The sequence below is a fragment of the Gallinula chloropus genome (genome assembly GCF_964237585.1).
Source record: "Gallinula chloropus genome assembly, chromosome: 10".
Taxonomy (NCBI): domain Eukaryota; kingdom Metazoa; phylum Chordata; class Aves; order Gruiformes; family Rallidae; genus Gallinula; species Gallinula chloropus.
Window position 1 is genome coordinate 19,157,600 of NC_140095.1, and position 22,377 is coordinate 19,179,976.

At 39.6% G+C, this 22,377-nt stretch overlaps 1 protein-coding gene across 4 annotated transcripts in view; it reads right to left on the bottom strand.

Annotated features, from left to right (window-relative positions):
* CSNK1A1 (casein kinase 1 alpha 1) overlaps window positions 1-22,377 on the bottom strand; it is a gene marked incomplete at its 3' end in the record, with an annotated part of 33,809 nt that overhangs the window by 9,532 nt on the left and 1,900 nt on the right. For 3 of the 4 annotated variants that reach the window (XM_084268517.1, XM_084268515.1, XM_084268516.1), the window contains exons 3-6: window positions 10,618-10,744; window positions 8,855-8,953; window positions 6,405-6,488; window positions 2,999-3,138 (exon numbers count right to left, since the gene is read on the bottom strand). In XM_084268517.1, the coding sequence (XP_084124643.1) occupies window positions 2,999-3,138; window positions 6,405-6,488; window positions 8,855-8,953; window positions 10,618-10,744 (450 nt within the window). The remainder of the gene's footprint in view (window positions 1-2,998; window positions 3,139-6,404; window positions 6,489-8,854; window positions 8,954-10,617; window positions 10,745-22,377) is intronic. The other variant, XM_084268518.1, reaches the window with a different exon arrangement.

Sequence of the window (22,377 nt, forward strand, 5' to 3'; positions counted from 1 at the left end):
GTAGGTATTGTGTGTGGTAAGTTTCCATCTGCAGTTACATTAGAGCAATTTAGCAAACAAAAACTATGGAAAACAAAAAAGAAACTATGTTTTTCCAATTTAATTACGGGGGAATTGACTAACTTCAGTTTCTAGAACTATTACCTGCAAGAACCACTGTATGAGATACACGCATCAGCCTTAACCTCAGTAACATTCCACCCTGTGAACCTTGCCTCAGGCTGGGGTCCATACACACATGTAGCCCCAAAAGGACCCAACTCTTTTCTTCCCTCACTTCTGTTAAAAACCCAGAATTGCCTCATGATTCCTCAAAGGCATGCAGTACTTAAAAAGCTGCATGAGAGGTTCCCCTGCTTTCTCCCCACAAGAAGTCTCTTTTCAAGGCAGCTAGAGTACTCCAAAATTACCTATCCATAGACATCACTGAGAATTTGCACCTAAACTCTCATCTAAAAGACTTGAAGCATTTTTTGTACTGCATCTGCTCCAGATCCACATTTTAACCACACAAACACCATCATACTTTGCTGCATTGTCTTCATGATTACTAAGGCTAGTACACTTCACTGAAGTGGAAAAAACACTCTGTGACTTTTTTCTCTTGGCAAAGTTGCCTTTTCCCAACTGTGGTACAATCAGACTTTTCCTCTGACTGCCCCTCTGCAGCTGCATCTATTTAACATGGGACAGAAAAGGAACTCCTCCCAGCTCCCTTATCAAGAGAAGCTGACAGGTATTGCTGCTGCTTTGCCACCCAGGCAGATCTGCAGGAAACTATGCAAATGGTGGCAGGAAGGATTCTGTACCTACCAGCCCCACAAGGGAGTAAAAGCCTGAGAGCAGCATTGCAGACAGGGTTGTACGTATGTGTGAGAGTAAAGCAGTGCCCTTCAAGTGAGAGTAATCTGTAAGAACCCAGACAGATCTACCTCCAGATCCTGGCAGCAGAGGAAAGAGGCTAGCTGGTGCTTTATGGACTGTAAGGACAAAAAAGTCACTAGCTGTGCCCAGAGGTCAGGTCAGGGAAGACTGGTTCACCCCCCTTGAGAGCAGCCAACTCTAAGATCATCTCAGCAGTAATGTGAAGCCACAGCCAAAGACAGAGGGATGAAAAATTATACTAAGACCACAAACTCTATCTTGTAAAACTTGCTAGCTCTATTAAAATCTATAATCTGAATAGAACTAGAACAATAGAACATCAACAGGATTCAGTGAACAGACATGAGGCCATGACATAAAATTCCATTTTCTGAGAAGGCAGTGGTAAATTCAGAAGCAATAAAGGGATTAGTAGTTTCCATCCCCCATCAAATTCATTGTTTCAATATTTAATTTCATGATTTTGTAGCAGGAGTCATTTAGTTCTGCAACAGGTATCAGTATGTGCTCAACCGTAATAAAGAGTGATTTTCAAAATTTTGAAAACAATACTGGGCAAAATTCTCTATTACTGAAACAAGAAATGGGCAAAACTGCAAACTGCTCCCTGAGAAGTGCTGCCATTAACTGTCAGAGAACATGTTTTCCTCTATGTAAAGGCAGCACTAACAATTCAAATACTCCACCATAAGCTTCAGGACTGGTTTCTCTTGATTACAGGAATACATTACTGGTTTGCCTCACTGTTGGCTTATCTAGACAATTTAATAACTTTCAGTATGCACCAAGCTACGTTTCTTGTTAGGTCAGAATTCCCAGTGCCTGCTGAGATGGCACAAGACCACTAACTCAAAACCAACAGTCCTCTGCAGTTCCTTGGCTGTAGGGTGCTAGCACAGCTATTCCCTTATGAGAACAGCTTAGGTTCTCTGAAGTGTACTTACTTCAGAAATGACACCTGTCATTTACCTTATTTAACCCCCATGTCAAGTAAGCTTAAATAACGACACTGACAGACAATAAAATACACCCAAGAAACCTTAAGGAAGTTAAAGCAAATAGGAAACACTGAGCATTTTAAAGCACCAAGTATTTGTAAGTTACATGTTCTGCTGGACTTGACCTCCAGAAATTTTGTCATCTTAATCAAACTGAAAGTCAGAGACAGAGACATTCAGGGAAGTTTTCGCTATGTCCAAGCAATGTGGTGAGGCATACTATCACACTCATAAATGACAGTATCTAGGCATAGGTAAGGAGAAGATGCATTGCTTCATGTCTCATGAGTACCTAACAACTCCAAATGATCTCCACTGCTAGGATACTGTAACAGCAACATGCTTCTGAACCAAGATATAGAATGATGTTTGTTGATAAAGCAAAGCTCAAGTGTAACACACATACACAGGTACATATTACATACAAAGCCACAACTATGGCTGTATATACCAGAAACCAAAACACAGTGGCACTGAAGTACAAGATCTTTAAGTCTTTCTTGTGGTCAAAAGGAGAAGTGACAGTTTAGAAAGGAAGTGAGAAAACAGGGCGTAGACACCAGCTTCAGACACCAGCTTTCTGGGTACAGAACTGCATCTCAAGCCAGACAGCAGTGGCATCAGTGAACCAATAAAACCAGGAAAGTGCACCACTTTATTTGTGAATGTCCTTTGACAGACCCACATCAAAGTATCCTTTAAAAACCCCTAGAACAGTATGCAGAACATCCACCTCATGTCTGCAAATTTGATGTTTGGATTTATTTAGATTCATAGAATGATTAGGGCTGGAAGGGACCTTAACGATCATCAAGTTCCAACCCCCCTGCCATGGGCAGGGACACCTCTCACTAGACCAGGCTGCTCAAGGCCCCATCCAACCTGGCCTTAATCACTGTCAGGGAGGAGGCAGCCACCACTTCCCTGGGCAACCTGCTCCAGTGTCTCACCATTTTCCAGTACCTCAAGTTTCCCTTACCCTTGCATAGAGAACCACAAAGAAAAGCACTTGCAAAGGGATATATTCATATAAAATTAGTTCAGACTTCAGAGTCTTAGAAATAAAATCATCTTGCAGTCTTCAAAAATCACAGCAGTACTTTCCTTGAACTCACCTCTGCTCAATGCCAAGATGTGCATTGATACTGGCATATCGAGCTGTGCCAGTGAGATTTTTGTCTTCTCTGTATGGTATGTGTTGCCTTGTCCTGTTGTCCCGGTACTTTTTGGCCAAACCAAAGTCAATAAGGAATAACTTAAAGAAAAATGGAAATAGATTATATTCCTATGCAGTACAAGGAATCACTAGGCATTAGCTACATTTTAAGACACCCACACAATGTAACAGCCTACAGTTAAGAGGAAGCAAAGTAACAGTGCAAAGTCACAACTAGCTTTATCTAGCCAGTTCAAAAACTTGAAGACGTGAATTAGTTCAAGCCTTTTCTCAATCCAGTGGAATAGATTAGGTTGTGCATGTGATCTTAGTTCTACAACTATTTAATGTTACTACTGCAGTTTGTATCACATAAACTCAGTAACTACAGTGCACAATTTAGGAAGGAAACTTGTATGTGCAAAAGCACACTTCACAAACTCACACTAGAGCAGTTTACATGTACAGGTAAGTTAATGGCAGCTCAGCAGCTTAAGGCAAGTGGTGCACAGCTTGTATCCTTCTCTACATCTCAAAGAGCACTGGCCATTCTTCAGAGCATGAGGCCAAAACCCTCAACAGCAAACAAGACAACTTGCTTTCAACTGTATAGCATGACACACTTGTTGATAATATTAATATAGCCAGGAAGCTAAAGCCTAGTACATGGAATGTAATTTAGGTTTCTAGTAACCAAGCTTGCCCAACGATTTGGTATTTAGCAACAACTGAGTGTGTGCTAATTAGTGTGCTAATATCCAGCCTATCTACAAAGGTTAATACAGACTTGTACCTTCTTGTGACAAGATTTCAGGACTAGGAAAAAAAAAAAGCTGAGGCAGAAGTACATAAGGAACATTTCCAATTCTAGCAATCAGTCTTCAAGCTACAAATCATCAGGCTGAGCTCCTGATTCCATCACTAGAATACTGTTACAGGATCAGGTATTGCAACCCCTACACATTAATGAATACTACAAGAGTAGCTTGGGTAGGGATACAATGGAAAGATGACATAAGGTTCAAGAAATTCTCAGTAAAAACCTGTTCACCTTAAAGGTGATTCCAGAACAGAAGATACAGCTCTAAATACAAACAAGTTTTGGAGATGTGATATGCAGGTATACCTGCATCCCAAACCGAACCTAAGGGTCATCTGGTATGCAGAATTGCTGTGAATTACAAAGTGACACTCAACATGGAAGTATCAGAGATACTGAAAGACTGAAAGTTTCTCACTTGCTCAGTAGGTATGTTTTAGAATTCCAGTTGAAGATTTTCTAGCTAAGGTAGGGTAGAATGGAAAAACAAACCTAAAAACCTCTTAAGCCACTGATGCTGGAGCAGAAAACCTGAACTCTTGACATGATTTACACACAAACACAAGGCACAGCAGTTTTACATTTGCTGTCCTAGTGGAAGTCACCCTGAAAGTCCAGAATGCTCTGAGCAAGGGGAGGTAAACTCAAGTTTGCACATCAACTGCACTGGTCAGAGTTTAGGGAAGTGTGGGAGGGTCTTGCCTTTGTTGCACCCACCACAACTACCACTAGAGGTAGTTACTCACTTAGTGAGCACAAACATGTCCTCCAGCTACAAGGAAATAAGCAGATTTTGATACTGAAGTCCTAAAGCAGATAGTAAAAAGCTTTATGTTGTTATTATTATACTGCAAATGCAACATTCCTAGAAGCAAAGCCTGAGCTCAAATGCAATCCCTTATTTTCTGATTAAAGCTCTGATCTGATGACAGCCTCCGATGTGTGTTCTGCGATAACTTCTGCAGGGCCTTTGCCCATTAGTTTAAGCAAAATACTGTGTCTTGAGAAGGAGGGAAAAGCAAACACTACACATCAATCAATATTTTCACTGCACATTGAGTTACAAACACTTCAACAATTCAGTCTTCATGTGCTTTCTGTAATCCTTGGGATCTTGCTATTAATTAATGGTACAACAGGGCGATGTCACAGTTGATGAATCAAAGCAGTTATCACTGGATGCACACCTCATACATAAACAGCTGGTGTCTAGTTCTGTTTAGCACTGACTTGGTGGCACTTTCTTCAGAAGTGTTAAATGTAAATGATCCTCTACCTTTTCCACAGCTACTCCAAACTCTGTTAGACCTGAACAAGATACTTTTGCATTTGAGAGGTATGGGTAGAACCTCTAAAAAAACCAACCAAACAAGAAAAAATGGAATCAGTTCAGCAACATGGACCTGTTTAACACCAGTCAAGTAACTGGAGATTATTATACAGCACTGATTTCTCTGGGGAAGCTTACTCTGTTCCCTAGGTTAAGCTCATTCTGTATTTCCCATTCTAGATAGGTCAAAGGAGTAAATCCATCTTGCAAAGAGTTAAGTTGGAAGATACAGCCTGATTTGGAGGAGCACAGAACATACCAACGCCTGCCAGCAGGGACACAGACACATTCCCACAGATAACCTCATACCACCTTAATTCTGTTTGTTGCAGGATCAGCAGGAAACTGGAGAAGTAGGGCAAGATTTCTGCCAAGAGCAACTAGAGAAGTAGATCAAAGTCCCTGCCTCAACTGATAAGAAAGTTTCAGAAGGAAACAACAGAAGCCTGTCAGCTTGCGTACAGCAGCTAGCTGTATGGGACTGAATACATGAAGACTATCATTGTGGAAAGCTACGGACCGATTCTATGGCCAAACTATGACTCATATTCAGCAATTTCCAGCTGTCCTGCTATGAACTGGCATATGTCTTCATCTCTTCAATTCATCTTCTCTGGAAGAGAGTCAGAAGTACTACATGTAGCACTACAAGATAAGCTCTTGCTTCTCCAAGGTACAGTTTGTTGGAGTAATTTAATTTTATAAGCACAATAGATGAAAACATGAGAGTCCTCATTAAACATCTGGAAAGAATTTGAACAAAAACTGCAAGGGAAGGAGTCTGGCTGAAGCGATAACAGAACTACTTCACATGCATTCAAAGACACTGCAGAAGCCCTACAGGAAGGCAAGCTGACAGCCCTACGCAGAAGCCCAGCTATTTCACTAGGGTGGCATGTCTATCCTTCACTAGATTCAACTGATTGAGTTTTAAAGGACAGAAATAAAACCTGCATCTGGAATCAAGCATGTACATTTCGCCCTTTTTAATATCAAGTTTAGAAATAACTCTACAATTTAAACAAGCGCCACAGGGAAACATCTTAGTAATGTTACATGTTTGCCAAGTATGTCTGAATAATGCCAACATAAGAGGTGCTTTTGCAAGGTCTACATTCTCCAGAGAAAAAAAAAGAAAAACAAAACCAAAAAAAACAAAACCAAAATAAAGCACATGAATCTGGGGTTGAGGTTGGAATAGGAGACGGTTCAGACCTGGTTTAATCCTGAGAAAGATGGGTCCTGAGAAGTACTAACAGTCATGCTTCTTTTCCTCTTCCCCACTGGAGATTCTAAACACTGAACAAACAATAGAGGGTGGCAGTGCATCAAACAGTATTGCTTACATTGCAACAACGGCTGGCGCAGACAGGCAACACCGAGGCGTTCGAGAAAGAACAGGGTAGCCAAATGCCATCCTTCTTCCACCAAGCACTGTATTTTTCAAAAAACTATGTATGTTCAATTTTTTTATTTTTTTTTTTTTTCAAAGGTGAAAATTTGAAAGGTGTGACAAGGTAAATTTCATCTGTGAGCCGCTCCAAAATGGCACTGCCTTGACCAGGGATAGCAATGGTGACATTTGGCTCTATTAAAAAAGGAAATTGAAGTTTTGCTTACAAAAGCATCCTTTGGTTCCACAAACTGCCCTTCCCCCATAAGACATTCAGAAAAAGTAAATCTTCAGTAAGGAAGAGGTAGAAGGCATTTAGTCACCTTAAAGTTTACTTTCATAAGCATGCAGGGCTTATTTCTAGCAGAGCTGGAAATTCATCTTTTAAGATGGGAGCAAAATTTCTCCCAATCACCAATTTAAAATTTGAAAAAAATCGATTTTTTTTTTTTTAAATGTAACTGACAGGAAGCTACTGGAACAAGATTACCATGCTATTCTAGTCTTTGTGATGTTCTTCAAACTGTGTATAGTCATCTCTAAAAACCCCAAACTACACTTAGTAACAAAAAGAAACAACATCAATACTGTCTGGAGGCATGTTCCCCAGACAAAGTACTTGGTTCCAAACTGAAGCAACCCCTTCCTCATTTTGCTCATGTAAGCTTAGTGATTTGTACTTCTGTCAAGTACCACCTCATCTCTAAAACCCTGCAACAGTAAGGAAGCCCATGCTCACAGTGTTTACCACCATATTTGTGTGGCTCCCTAACTAGTTTACTAATGGGGAAACAAAAATCTAATGGTTTACAGGCAATTTTAGCTTTCATTTCAGCTGATGCAAATCTAATGTGTTCCTCCACTAAAGTAAGCACAGCAGCATTTTCTAGGCCATTAATCCACATCAAGATGAAACAGTGCAGCAATGCCAACCTAGCATGACTGTGCAAAAGTACAGGGAAATGGCCCAAAAGAACTGGAAATCAGAAACAAACTAGGAAAAAATTTAAAGTTATACTCTAAGTCATGCCAGAAAATTAAGGAGCCTAACTGCTCGACACAGCAGAGAAAAATAGAGCTCTACAGAGTGAAAGTATGAAACTTGGGAACAAACAAAGTTGTAACAGCAACAGGATTACATAAAGACTGCCTTTCAGCTGGACTTACAAGCTTTTCCAACAATGGTTGTATCTAAACATTCAGTGCACTGCACCTCTTCAGACAAGAGCTGTTATCTCATGTTAATCACGCTTTCCCCTTCTAATGTTCATGGCCCCGAAGTTGGCATTCATACAGGCAAACAAAGGTAAACATTTGAAACACTGGTAGTGCCTAAGGACATGAGACATTCTCTGATGGCATGTAGAGAAGTGGGAATCTTGCTTCCAATAAACAGCTCGATCACATACATTTGTCCTGAAGTTAATTTCTATTAAGTAGCATGCTTAATGCATTGCCAATGCTGCCTGTCTGCCCGAGCTCGACATACAAATTGCAGGATTAAGCATATTTCACTCAAGAGAACTAAAAATAAAATAAAAAGACAGTTTTCTACTATATAAGGATTTCAACGGGAAACATGCACTTCTGACTACATTTACCCATCCAAACAAGTGCAATAACCTCAGCCCCCCCATTGTTTTCTGCCAAGAAAATTGAGAGCAGTTTTGTTGTACAAGATACTTAGATATTCTAAAACACAACAGCTTTCTATGAACATATTTACATCAATTCATTTATTTGTAAAGGCAATTGGTGTACATGTTGGCTATTAGTTGCATCCACAATTCTGGTGGCTGAAGAGTTCACTTTACCAGTCTGTCACTGCAAGATTTAATGCCCTTATGACTGGTAGGTCAGGTGCTCCCACGTTGGTATGAATTCTTTTAATCCCAGAAGTCAGCCCAAAAGCCAAAAGATAAGATTTTACTTTATCATTGAGGAAAAAATGCTATTACAACAGTTATCTCAATGAAACTCCATCACTGATTAAAAAATGCACAGTATTGGTCTAGGATTACTTTATAAGCTTGTTGCAAGCCTAGAAATCACCTTGCAGTCAAGTGCATCTCACCGGATGGGTCAGAGACCCACATGTTTGTCACTGCATTTAGAAGTGGACACTGAGAAACCCAAGTTCTGACATTAAAGTATCATGGTTTAGCATCCAAAACATCAGTTTTAGCAGTAAGTTTTGAAAAGGTTGAGCAGCTTGAGTAGAATAACACAGCCATTCCCTTTGGATCCTTTAAACAAAGAGCATCAGACTAACCTTATTACAGTGACGCCCAATACCCATTAGGAAGTTATCTGGTTTAATGTCTCTGTGTATAAAATTCTTTGTGTGCACATACTCAATTCTACTGATCATCTGTAAAAAAAACACAAACAGGTAACATTTCAATGACAGCAATACAATTCACTTAAACCTTCAAAGAAAGCATGAATTAGTGTTACCTTCCTCTGCAACTTAAGTTGCTCTATTTGCTTAATGAAAACCAGGGGGGTTTGTATGCTGTTCAAATAAATTTATGTTGAAATTCTGCAATCTTTGCCAGGAAATGGCAGATTAAACACAATTTTCCAGACATTCAAATTCATGCTCTAACTATAATAGCTCATTAAAGATTAAATTCTTTTCCTTACTTCAAACAAGAGTTTTCTATACCTACCACAAAGACAATTTTAAAGCTCATTCCCTCCCCCTATCCCAGTTATTCATCCATCAAGCGTCACTTTTCCAGTTTTCACGGAGCAAGTATCAACTTGATCATGGCTCATACTGCCCTAACTCGGCTACCATAATCCAGGAAAACCAGTCAGCAATGAGGACGCAGAGAAACTCTGGCACATCTGGATCATCCCATACAGTCACGCAATTTCCTGTGCGTGAGATCACAGCACATGCCTTTACGCGGTCCTGCTTGCCAGCTGCAAAAACACTCTGCATACAGTCTTTAGTGAGTTGAACTGTTACAACATCATACCCACGATAGCTGTTCTACTGGACTATGAGCCAGTTCCGTGCACTGATATCATACGCCCCATCTATGTCATCTGGGAAACAACTAATTAGTGTTTATCATGCAAAAGAATTTTCCATAAAAACCATACAGATTCCCTGCAGATGCTGTAACACCCAGGCTCTAGTCAACTGAGCAGGCAAAAGGCTCTCTAAAGCAAGCATACCACTCACTCACCGCAGCAGAGAACTGGGACAGCTGACCTTGTCTCCATACAAATGCCCTGAGCTTCCTTGGCCAAGCGCCTGGGATTCTACGAGCATCTGGCTAAGTGACAACTTGGTGCTAACATCAGTTATGTAATATTAGATGAAATTTAAACTACCACTGAAAATTCAACTTGAGAAACCTTCACTGCTTTTCAAGTAGCTGAAGACAGCACAATCAAGGTATTTATCAAATAGCAAGAAATAAATATGGCTGGCCATTTCAAATGCTGTACTTTCATGACCACATTGAAAAAATATCAATTGCTTGAAAAAACTTAACAGATGTCATTTTTAGAGGCCCTGAATAAGTTTGAGTGGCATCTCTACTAACAGCTTTTAAAACTCTCTTTAAGGACCACAGCAACCAAACCAGTTGTGAGTGCATAGTGACATAGCATAAAAACAGACCTACAGACTTGTATGTTGTTCACCAGTCAATACATAACAGGTTTCCACTGAATCTGATTTGCTGTAGCTGGTGACTGCTTCAGATCTCCTAATGCTACCACGTGGCTGATATTGGGGGTTAATCCACCCATATTAGTCTTGATACTTTAAAAACGTGCTTGCTAGATCTGGAACATGAAGGAGGTGGTATCTGTGCTGCCCTCCCACTCCAGGCCTACATTCACTTTGTATGCCACAGGACCCAGAAGCTGCTATTCCTTCATTCCTATATAGGTCAAGTCTTCACTTAGCTGTATACAATACTGCATAAAACACTACTTAGCCGACTTAAATGATATACATTGCATAAAATACTTCAGAAGTTTTAACTTCCTCACAGAAAGATTTGCACGTACCTGGTCTGCTAACATAAGTACTGTTTTCATCGTAAACCTGCGAGAACAGAAGTTGAATAGGTCTTCGAGGCTGGGACCAAGAAGATCCATAACTAGAACATTGTAGTCCTTTTCTTGACCATACCACCTGGAAAAAAAAAATTACTCACTGTTAGCAGGAATCCTAATGCAGCCCTCTTTGCTGCAAGGGCAGACTGCTGGCTAATGTTCAATCTGGAAAGCTAACTAAACACTAGGGCTACTAGTGTCTTATTTCTCCTGGAAACAGTCTGAGGACAAAACAGAATAGATTGAGTTGGCAAGCACACTGGCACACATCTGAGTTTCCCCTGAAGAGAGAACAGTTACAGTTCAGCAGCAAACAAAATACTGACCACCCAAATCAAAATACTATCTATCAAAGCAGAAGCCATTACTTGTCAATATACTGAGGTGTACATACAAAGCCTGAACTGAAACTCATCTGCAGGACACCTTATACTCCTATCATTGTTTCCTGCATTGTTTACTTCACAGAAACATCTTTAAGTGCTACAGGCTTTGTTCTCAGCTATGACTTCTCTGCAACAGACCAAAGCAAGCTCCTGCAGTTAACTCGTACCACCTCTTCATTAATTCATCCAATTTTAACCAATGGCAATCACACTCCACTATCCGATTAAGTAGGAGATAAAGGCTCTTCATCAGGTTTTCAGCATCATAAAGGGAAAAACACTTGAATGTCACAAAAACAAAGATACAATAGCAATATCAACTGCAGCCAAACAGACCGTGATAGCCACCCTTAAGTGTCTGATACATCAATTTTGAGAAAAAATTTAAGTATTAGCAATGCTGTGAGGACAAGCAGTCAGCCTCCTGTGCACCTTTTCCCTTCCAATCCATGTCTAGCATTTCTATCATAGCATTGCTTTGTGATCTGCAACTGGGGGAGAGTATTTTACCACCTAAGCTGCCTGAGAAACCTGGAGTCACACCCTTCACTTCTGCAAGTCTCAGCTGTGAGTTTCCAGACTTTAAATAGGCACTGAAAGACAGAACCAGAATATTTTTCTCCACAGTCCTTCTGCACACTCCTGATACCTCAAGTTAAGCAAGAGCACGGTGTGTGAAAAACTGTTTGTGAAGCTGTGCTGAGCACTAGTACATCATGGTAAAGATTCAACACCTTGTTCATCAAAAGGCTGCATGTTGCCTTTGCGAGGTACCTACGCCCTTACAACAAAGGCCTAGTACCAGCAGCTAATGAATAAGGCACTGAACAGCTCTTTCCTGGAGCAGTTTCCAACAACCCTGGTGCAGACAAGATACACTAAGAACAAAACCCATAATAAAAGCATGCAGGTAAAACAGAAAATTTAAAAAAAAAATCATGATTCAGCTCAAACAGTAGCTGCTGGGGCTTAAAGACCTGCAGAAACATTTTATTTCCACTTTAGGCAATGACTCTTAAGAGGCCAACGTGTAGTTGTCTGGAAAAGTTACCACTGATAAAGCTGTCAAATTCCTTGGCATTCACAGGATTCCAAGCTTAGCCAGGATAGTAATGTAAAATATTTATAAAACCACAGAGAGAAGATTCTATATTTGGATTTGTTTCAGGAACTACTGTCCAGTACCTTCCCACTGTCAGGACTCTAGTAGAAACCGTGCACTTAGATAGAAGTGCCAACAATGCATTACAAAATTATATATGGGCTGTGAATCATACTCACTGTTTTACAGGTCAGACTAGGACCTTTATTCATTCCCTACATCAAGAGCAGTTGCAGTAAATACATATTCTGAAAGTAGTCATTCAAATGAACTGTCAACAAATCAGTTGTCCTCCAACATGCTAATGATCATACCAATACCATAAGTACTATTCAGCATTTTTGTCTTCTAAAATTTCATTTAATGTACTATGATGTGCAAAACCCTCCAACTTACAAGTGACTCAACTCTGAAAGGATGCTGATGGTATTATTTGATAAAGTCTATAATTTAGGAAAATTTAATATTCACACTGCAACCTGACATCAAGCCATGAAATGACTGCATTTTGAGAAGACCTGCCTAGCTAGGCCCTTTTAAGGAGTGATTAGAAGCTAGTTTCAACTGCAAAAGCAACCGAGAAGAGTATTCAAAAAATGCAATGCAAAGGTGGAAAGTCAAAATAAGAAGCTGTTGAGATAAGTTCTTAGTCAACAACAAACCACCTTCAGTTCAAGAATTATTATGTCTGTGAATCTAACTTCTTGGTTCCTATCAAGGTCATCTATGCAAATGGCTGAGTAGTTCTGACAAAGCTCTATAAACAGCTCCATAGGTCACAATTGAAAACAAAACTTTATCACATCACCATCTAACCAGACCAAGTCACTGGCCTAGTTATTCTGTCACATGAAATTTGTTTATTGGGAAAGAATCTAAAAGAATAGTGAGATGTACTGAATCATTCTAAGACGTAGATAATAAAAGCTAGATAAAATATGGGGGTTTTTTTCCAAGAAATGGAGGTCCAATTGAGATGCTGAGCTGAACTGTCCAATGCAGTAATGGTTCAGTGCCCAAGAAACTTTAGTATAAGGGAAAAGGATCAAAGATCAGTCTTCAACTAAGCTAAGAAAATTTAGTTACAGCATCACAGCAAAGGAGGCCTCCCTTGGGAACTGCATTTTCAAAAGCACTGGGTCCTTCTATGGGAAGTTCTCAGCTTAGAAAGTGCAGCAATTCAGGTTGATTGCACAACCTCCCTTTGTCCTACTTCTACATACGCACAAGAAAACTGTAATCCCCTGACCATTTTGCACTTTAAAAGCACAATCAGTTCTGCAAGACAAATAAGACAGGACAATATTTCATTTTCATGTGTACCTGCCTGTAATTCTGCACAGAAGACTGCCCCATTTATTCATTTCACTACTGGCAACTGAAACTTCTGCAAGGGTAATGGAGTAACTTGTACTTTATTTACTTTGCTAACACTGCAAGTAAGTTTTCATTTCCCTTGGAACACTGCCAGGGAAAATGGGATTAAGAGGTAAAGCTACATCATGTCCATTCAAAATCTAGTAGCTGCTACTACTGGCAGCTCCGAGGAAAAATGTTAGAAGTCTTGGCTCTTCTTAAGAAACCTTGGATATAACGATACCCAAGAGCTTGGCAAGTTCTCCTTACTCCCATATTCACACAATCACTGAGAGATGGCATATAAACACACATTTTGGATGAGCACAAATTCAAAGCAATTTGGCATGCAAGTTTTAACACTACTGGGCTAAAAAGCAAAACAATGTGGCAACAAGCTGATCATAAATCTAAAAAAAAAGCTTGTCTGAGAAATCTTCAGAAGTTCTAATGCTACATCAGCAATGAAACTTGAACTACTACTACGAAGGAATAATCCATTCAAAGCCCTGGGCAACTATTAGATGACACCAGCATCTTGGAACACAAGTGTTCCTCGCTCCTGTCATTTTTCCATGGACCTTTAAGCACATCTGGAAATACACTTGTACTAAAGTTGAGGAAGTAACAGCAGCAATACATTCTATGCAGAGAGTTTGTTCAAGGTGAGTAGAAAGTGGTACCAAGCTATTTAACTACTTGACAGTCCACGTTGGGTAGGTAAGGAACCTACATATAATTACAGAAAACATATTTCAAAAAGAAAAGATGAATTACTAGATTAGGAAAAAACCCCTTATTTCACCATTTCATTCCCACAGTGCCATACACCCCGTTAGGGCTATTTTCCATTTGACTGATTCTTCAGTACAGGCCCATTTATACCTATTAATACCCAAAACCCCACGCAAATCATGGATTATCATCAGCTTGCTTGAAGAACAGCAGATGATCCTACTGCAGACTTCACAAAACATTAGAAGGACAATATTATTATTAAAGAGCCAAGAGTTACCCTTAAACAGGCAGCATAACACTGCAGTATTTGATACAGCTCTTAAGTACCCTAGTCCATATTCAATCTGTAAAGCATGCCCAGGCTAACACACACATGAAAATGCTTTGTCACTCTCCTTTGCCTCATCTGTTCAAAACTACTGGTCAAGTTATCACCAATCAGATACAATACAGTAAATGCCCTTTATAGAGCTTTCTGTCAAAGTGTGGTTAAAGACTGAACACACAGTGACCTTAATTTGACTTCAGTGACTCGTCTAATTTGAAAGTCCAAGACTCACCACGTCAGCAAGTTTCCAAATCATGTGGTTCAGTACCCTGACACAGTGCACCAGCACATACACAGAGCTTAAACTTTTTGTAACATCTTGGATTTCAGTATCTGTAGCTCTGTGCTGAACAACTAAGTCACATGACACAGTGGTATGAAAGTACTTCGTTCCCAAATCCCATACTGTAAAGTGGTATGATGCCTGATCACAAGAGCATGTTTACTTGAACTCCTGTGAGGTGTTTTTAAATTACCTTGATTAACCTTCAAACAAGCAAGTGAAGTGCTGATGCACATCTAGCACTTAGGAGCAAATACTGTAGTCAGGTTTACCCAAATTTAAAATCCTTCTATTTTCAGAGCTGTACATTTCAAAACCAGTATTACATCTATTTCAGCAACTGCAAATTTTATAAGTAATAATAACAAATGTTTGAGAGAATGTTTGTTGATAGCTTGGTTTTGGTTATTAGAATATTCTCTTCCCTTTGAAAGGGTCAGAACTGAGGTAGGCCAGTTAGCAAACAGTTACTGAAGGGCCAACAGAATTCAGACACAGTCTGTGAAATTACAGTTTCAGACTACTGTGCCAATTATACATTTACAGTAGATAACCAGCTGTTTCATCCATTACAGCAGCACTTGTAATTACAACAGGATAACAAAACCAGCACAATTACCAAAGCTCTGTGAGATGGTCACATGCTGAATAAAAGTATTCAGAAAATTCACATTAAAAAAATCTCTGATTGAGATCAAGATGAACTAGTTACAGCTGTTAATCACTGGTACCACCCATTCTGAGGCCAGGAAGGCTGTTAAAACATTGTCACTGTTATTAAAACGTCACATCATTTTGCCTATAGCTTATTATATCAAAAAACAGAGTATCAGCTCAGGGTAACAAGAAGGTGTTCCTCCTGCCACAGTAACTCTAAGACTATTTTGTTCCAGCTTAATAAAACCTCTTCTCAATCAACACCTGCTTTACCAGGTAACCTGTCCTACACTAAGGGCTTCTGTCAACCTGATCACTGACTCTTCCAGTGGAGGCTGTACAACCTGTTATTACACACAGAAGGAGAGAGGCTCGTGCTTTTGAGACAAAAAAAGTGGTGCCTCACTGCAAGGAAATACAAAGCTTCTGTGACAAGACTGGAATAGTTGAATCTTTAAGTTTCAGAAACCTTTGTAGTCATAGGTTTGTTGTTCGGTTATTTTTAAGAAAAGGCCATTAAAAGAGTTCATGTGACAAAAATGGAGATTGCCAAAAGCATTAAGGCAGATTTAAAAAGCTATTAAAACTGAAAGCATACAGCAAACAGGCAATCTGGTAAGAATTTAGGACTAGAATTACCAGGTATCACCTTGTAAGTGGGTCTGACAAACCAGCAGGCAGGAGGGTGAATATACAAGTCTGTAAGGCCTCAGGAACACTAAGGATTGAGACACTCTTCAGAAAACCAAATGACAGTGAAGTGATGAACACCCTAGAACTGTATTCAATTTCTGCAGTACTATGTCATTTATACAAAAGTCTCTGAATTAGCATTAGTGAATAATGTAACTAAAGAGGAAACAAGGGTCTTCCTACAACCATACAGTTCTAATATCAGGGATCACTGGAAAATAGTAAGCACTCCTAACCAGTAGGAGTTCAGGCATGCATCACAGTTTCTGTGCAGAGATCCGTACCAGCGCTTAAGGCATTGACGTGCAATCCCCGTCACCAACACTAAGGAAAGAAAATCCAGATCAGACAGGGACAGAAAAGAGACTTCAAGAAAGATGGGAAGGTGGCGACCTCTAATCACATAATCAAACCGCTCAGCAAGGCAGCTACAGATTTATGTATCTATTCTTTATATATACAGGACTAATAGGGAGAAAGCTATTAACTAAGAAGATCACAGAATAAATAGGAGCTAACTGCATATGGTTACAACCATTTCTCTTTAAGCACAGAAGCTCTCTGCCCGACAACAGAATCGTGAGCACTGCCAAGCTAGCCTAGAAAGTTGTAACACTGCACCTGATTCACAGAAAGAATAGCGTGTTGCCCAAAGCAGGTACTGGATTTGGACCAAAGTGATCTTTTCCCATCCTATATTCTAGACTTCTCAGGATAGACAACTCCTGACAACTGATGTTTTAGACAAATTGGGAAGCATATTCTGTCTGTAAAAATATACTAATTACAGTCTTAGTAGATACTGAAGCAACACAAAGAAAGGTAATCTATAATCATAAGATTAATGTCCAAACTGACACATATTTTATGTTTCTAGTTTATCTCCCCTGAAGCTGGAAAAGCACTTAACTGTTAGTCAGCTAGGAGTAATATAAATATGGCATGACTGAAATACTGAAGTGGAATATTTAGCAGATGTCATCTAACATTAGTTGCCATGGTGAGTATGAATTAGGCCACCCGAGTACTAAATAAAGAAACAGCAATGAACACCCTACACTATGAAGTTAGACAGACTCTATAAATAAAATTCTGTATAATTTTTTGTACAGTTATGAGAGAAATACGAATACATGAAGTATGTCAGGGCAGCTCATCTCCTAAGCAATAAGGTCACTTCATCTGCCTGATGTTGTTTCACACATACTTCCACATAGCTGACTTGCTTTTTCCTACCTGTTTAATGAGGTACACTAACACCCCGTAGGAACTCACGAGAACATGAGTTACTTCCATAGACATCAACAGGTTCAGCTGCCATTAACCTGCAGGAGCTACAGGAAACACTGCTGAGGAAGAGAACGTTTCAGTAGTACCTCTGCTGATCACCTGTTCCAAACACTGAACTGAAGCCACATCCTTTTGTGGCTGTTTCTGCTGAGACCAAAGGTAAGGAGAAAAAGAGGGGAAAAATAATCAAAAAAGGACAGCTTAATTTGTATTCAAACTGTGGTCTCTCTTGGATGCTTCTAAGGAGTCCACAAAGACCAATTAAATCAGAAGTTTAGATTGCTATAAAACATGAAATAATATTTTCGGTAAAGACATTCATTCCCTCATTAGAAAAAAAATTAGCTATTAATTTAAAAGACTAGCTTTCAATTTTACTTTGAGCTACCAGAACAAGAGGCTTCCTCTTATCTACTAGAGTGGCTCTGCCCTTCAGCATGCAGCCTTAAGTAATAACAGAAGGTTAATTAAAGGAGGCTCTGTTGCTAGTAACTTCCTCCTCATTACCTGCAGACCTAGATGAAAGTATCAGTCTTACCAATGGAAAGGCAGAACACATTTCACACTAACTGACTACCAGTTTCGGGTTGTGGGGTTTTTCTTTATTATAATTTTTTTTGGGGGGGTGGGGAGGGTGGTGTTTCTTTGGGGGTCTGGTGGGTATTTTTTTTTAATCCTTCAGGAAATTTGCAACAGTTTAAAATGAAGGTGATTTAGAGGATTTAAGCAATGCTTAAAAATCTGCAAGAGAGATCAAAATTTAAAGTGCTCAAGGAAAAATGCACTGTGAGAACAACCCAAAGATTACCAAACTCAACCATTTTTCCATTACGTTACAACTTAGAAGACAAACACAGGCAAAGTCTGTTACTAATAGATTATCCAACCACACAGCAGTAAGCAACCAGAAGCACAGTAACTGAGGATGCTTTTATAGATTGGTTCTTTTGCAAGAAACTTTACAATATGCTTCACTCCTCTGAAGATGCACAGTGATAACAGGGATGGCAACACTGGATTTCTCAACAAAATATTTTGCAAGAACTTACTGTACTGAAGAGTTCAGAAATGGATTCACTTGTTCAGTTTGCAAGAGAATGTTGCAAAAAAAGTTGCATTTGTTTTTTAACCTTACAAACAACTCAATTTCAACATCACCTTGCTTAGCCTCAGACACTGTACAGCTTTGTCCACACAAGAATACATAGTGAATGTTTTGCATTCACTGTGCTGCGTTCCTGCTCTTAAGTGCAACACGTGCCATACATCACCCATAGCTATGCCTGGTTCCAGCACTGCTGTTTTCCATCAGCAGAAAAATCTGCAGCCTACTTTTCCTTCAAAAGTATATATCTGGAAGTGTACCTAAAGGTAGTCTTCATAAAGGGTATCAGCAATAGTTGATAAACACCATAAATAGCAAAAGTCAAGAGCAGCTGTCACAGATAATTCAAACAATTGTGTCTGTCAGGAGTGCTTTAACAGAGTTATACCATGAATAAAACATTTTTAAAAATCCCTAAACATACTCTGCTGCATTACTCCAAGCCAGAACCAAGAATTTGGGAATAAAGGTATATAGCCCAAACTAACAGGATCAGTGCCTAGTTAACAAGATTACAACTAAAAATGCTTTGCCACTGGAAACGAAAGAAACCCCCACAACAGCTGATGGCTGAGAACAATAAGCCCAGCAGAATACTGCAGACTTTGCATTGTGTCCGAAAGGCAGATCAGATTGTTAGAATGTTAAGCTTAGTTCAAGAGCCTGTTGTGAAAAATAAAGGTAATAATCAACCAAAATTTGCACATCGAGAACAAACTACAGCTTAAAAAAATAGAAAACTGCATTTGTATTTTGTGAAAACCCTGGGGGCAAGTTCAGAAACTGCACTACTCCTTCAGAAAGCAACAATAAGCAGGAAAGTCAAAGATTTGCAAGTCTAAAATGGGTTTGGAACATTCAGAGAAGACATTCCAATCTCAATTTTCACTATTTTAGGGAAAAAAAAACAGATGTTCTGTTACAGCGGAGTACCAAGGCACCTTGTTCAACTCCCATGACAAGTGAAGGCTCACAGTTAATCCCACAGAAGCAAGATTTTAAAAAACCTCTAGAACTGAGATTTTGCTCATGAGCTTTCTTGCAATCAGCAAGAAAGGCCATCAAATCAGCCTTAAAAGCTATTAAAAAAAAAAGTTAAAATTGCTTGGTTCTAGGTAACATAAGCAACATTCCAGATAAGCAGTTTGCAATCACACATCTTAAGGGCAAAACTCAGTTTAAGGAACAGATGCCCAAAACAAATGAACTATCCATACCTCACCTATTATCTCAGTGTTGTGAGTCAAAGAACCACAGCAGACCACTTTACTAGGGCAAAGCCACATAATGTAACTGCTAATGAGTTGATCTCAGCCGCTGCATTTACCTCAGTAGATGACAAATAGAAAAAAGTCCCTCATTCTTAAATGAGGAATGCAAGATGATGTGCCTCTGTTTCCCACATGTGTAGCACTGGGATAAAAATGCTGCTGGGTCCAGCTTATGGAACGAGAAAAGCTTTGCATTATTCCTTAAATTTCTATCAAATGCTGTTTGTGCTGCTGCTTAAAGGTGTCACATTACAGAAATTTTAACAAATGTTTTGAAAGGTTTTCATTCAACTTGATTCATCTTTCTAAATATACTGAGCCAAGAACAGCTTATTCCAACCTGACAGCATACCATTACAAAACAACGGCGGGACGTGCATTATCAATTACACACACCAAGTGACCTAAGGACAAAGTCATACATTCTCCCAGCTTAGCTGCTGCCACAGACACGTCAGAAAAGCCTGAACCCTCTGAAACGATATGCACAGTAATCTCAATTTTAACTCTTTGTAAAAAACTAAATCCTTTCTAAACATCTCAGCGATACATCTCATTAGGTCAAGTCCTCCCCCTTAAGATTCAGATTACTGTGGATTCTGCTTCGACAGAACTGATCACGTTCTAATGCTTGTCACAAAGCCCATGCTGGATACCCTGCTCAGCTTCCTCCTAAAGAGGATGAACATAAAAACACTATTTTGGATTTCTTTAAGCATCACCAGATGTCGTCTTGTTGTATGACAACTAGTAACAGAAGCCTAGTCAAAGAACCTGTCAAGCAGCATCTGGTACATACAAATAGATTTTAAATTAATGCTGCTTCTGAAGACAAAAAAACAAGTCTACTTCCAAAACTTTTCTGGAAGACTCTTCTACACAAATACTACAAAGATCAACACCCTGAGAACCTGAAAGTCAGCAACTTTAAGACTCAATGACATCAAATAAATCACGGAGCTTTAGCACAATGAGTCTATAAATCAATTTGAGTTGTTTTGAGTATTGCCTCCATTGTCCACTCCTAAGATCTTGTATTCTGGGGGGAGGAGAGACCAGAAAGGAAGTGTGCGTTCAAGGGAGGTTGCAGTTCCCATGTGGTGGTCAGACTGCTAAACCACAGCTTTGGGTTATACCAAAACTCAGACACACAAACATCAAACAGGAATGACAACTTAAAGATGACTGCTCTACTGAAGCTGGAACTAGGTTTCTCAACATCCAAGATTACCTGCAGCATTTCAGCTTTAATTAAAATGCTCTCAGGTGGAATTTTAACCAAATTCCAAAACCTGAGCAGTTCACTTCTGTTACATGGAGAAGCTGGCAAATTTAAAATTCAGGCCTCATTATAGCACCAAACCTTTATTTACATTTTTAAAAAGTTTCAGAATGGCTGCTTTTCCAGTTTTGCAATCAAACACCTGATAGGCACTTGCTTTGGCTGTTTCCCCAGTTACCCCTGTTTTCGCACCTAACTATACCACAACAGCTTTCCAAACCACATTTCATATACCTTCAGTTGAAGAAGGAAACCGCAGTCCGAAAAAGACTAAATCTGTTTTCACATAAGCTGCAAGTATTCCCTTTAATTCAGATATGCTTATTCTACTCCTGCAAAAGGCTGCAGTGAATGAGGACAGATGGCCAGGACAACACCATCTCATCTGGTATATAGATCCAGCTTATGTTCAAGACTATGCCAGTTGTGTTCAGTAGGGGGAAGGTTCTATTAACCTCAGAACTGCAGACTTGTCTTAGGTTTTGCTAAAATTAATACATGATCTGAATGTGTCAGCATTATGACCTTACAATAGACCCTACAGGCCACTACTGATCCAGGTGCACATACAGAGCCGGGAAGGGTTAACAGATTAAACTGCACCCATAGTTTGACCCAGTATATAAACTGAAATAATTTCTGTAACTCAAGGAACATAACTCCTTTATGCCCTAGTGCAAACCTAACAAATACTACCTCTGAAGCAATTAACTTCTAAAACAATTAATAAAAAGTTTTGGCTTTTTAAGATAAGAACAATTTATTGCACAGTCTTTCTGGAGAAAACTGAAGTTCTGTTTAATCTATTCTGATGCAGGATTCAGTGGCTGGGAACTAACCCAGCATAACACCTCCATAATCTCAAGAGAAAGAACTCCTCCTAGAGTCTGCTGCAGCTGTGATTTTCTTCCAGATGAGGGAATTATTAACCACTATTGAAAGTTCCAGGCAAAATCTGAAACAAGGAAGCTGCATAATGAGCAACTGGGAGGGATTATCTTGGCACTTTAACTGTAGGAAATCCTAGTGACGCATCTGTTGCGGGTAACAGAAAGGGGCTGCCATTTCATTCCTGGTTGAGGTTCTCCGCAGTCTCAAGCCTTGCAGCACATAACTATGAAAGGAAAAGATACATGCCTGAGCCCGTCCCTTGTCCCAACACGAGAAGGGGGAGGGTTAATCACGTCCATCCGCCATTTTCTGAGCGGAGGAGGAAGACAT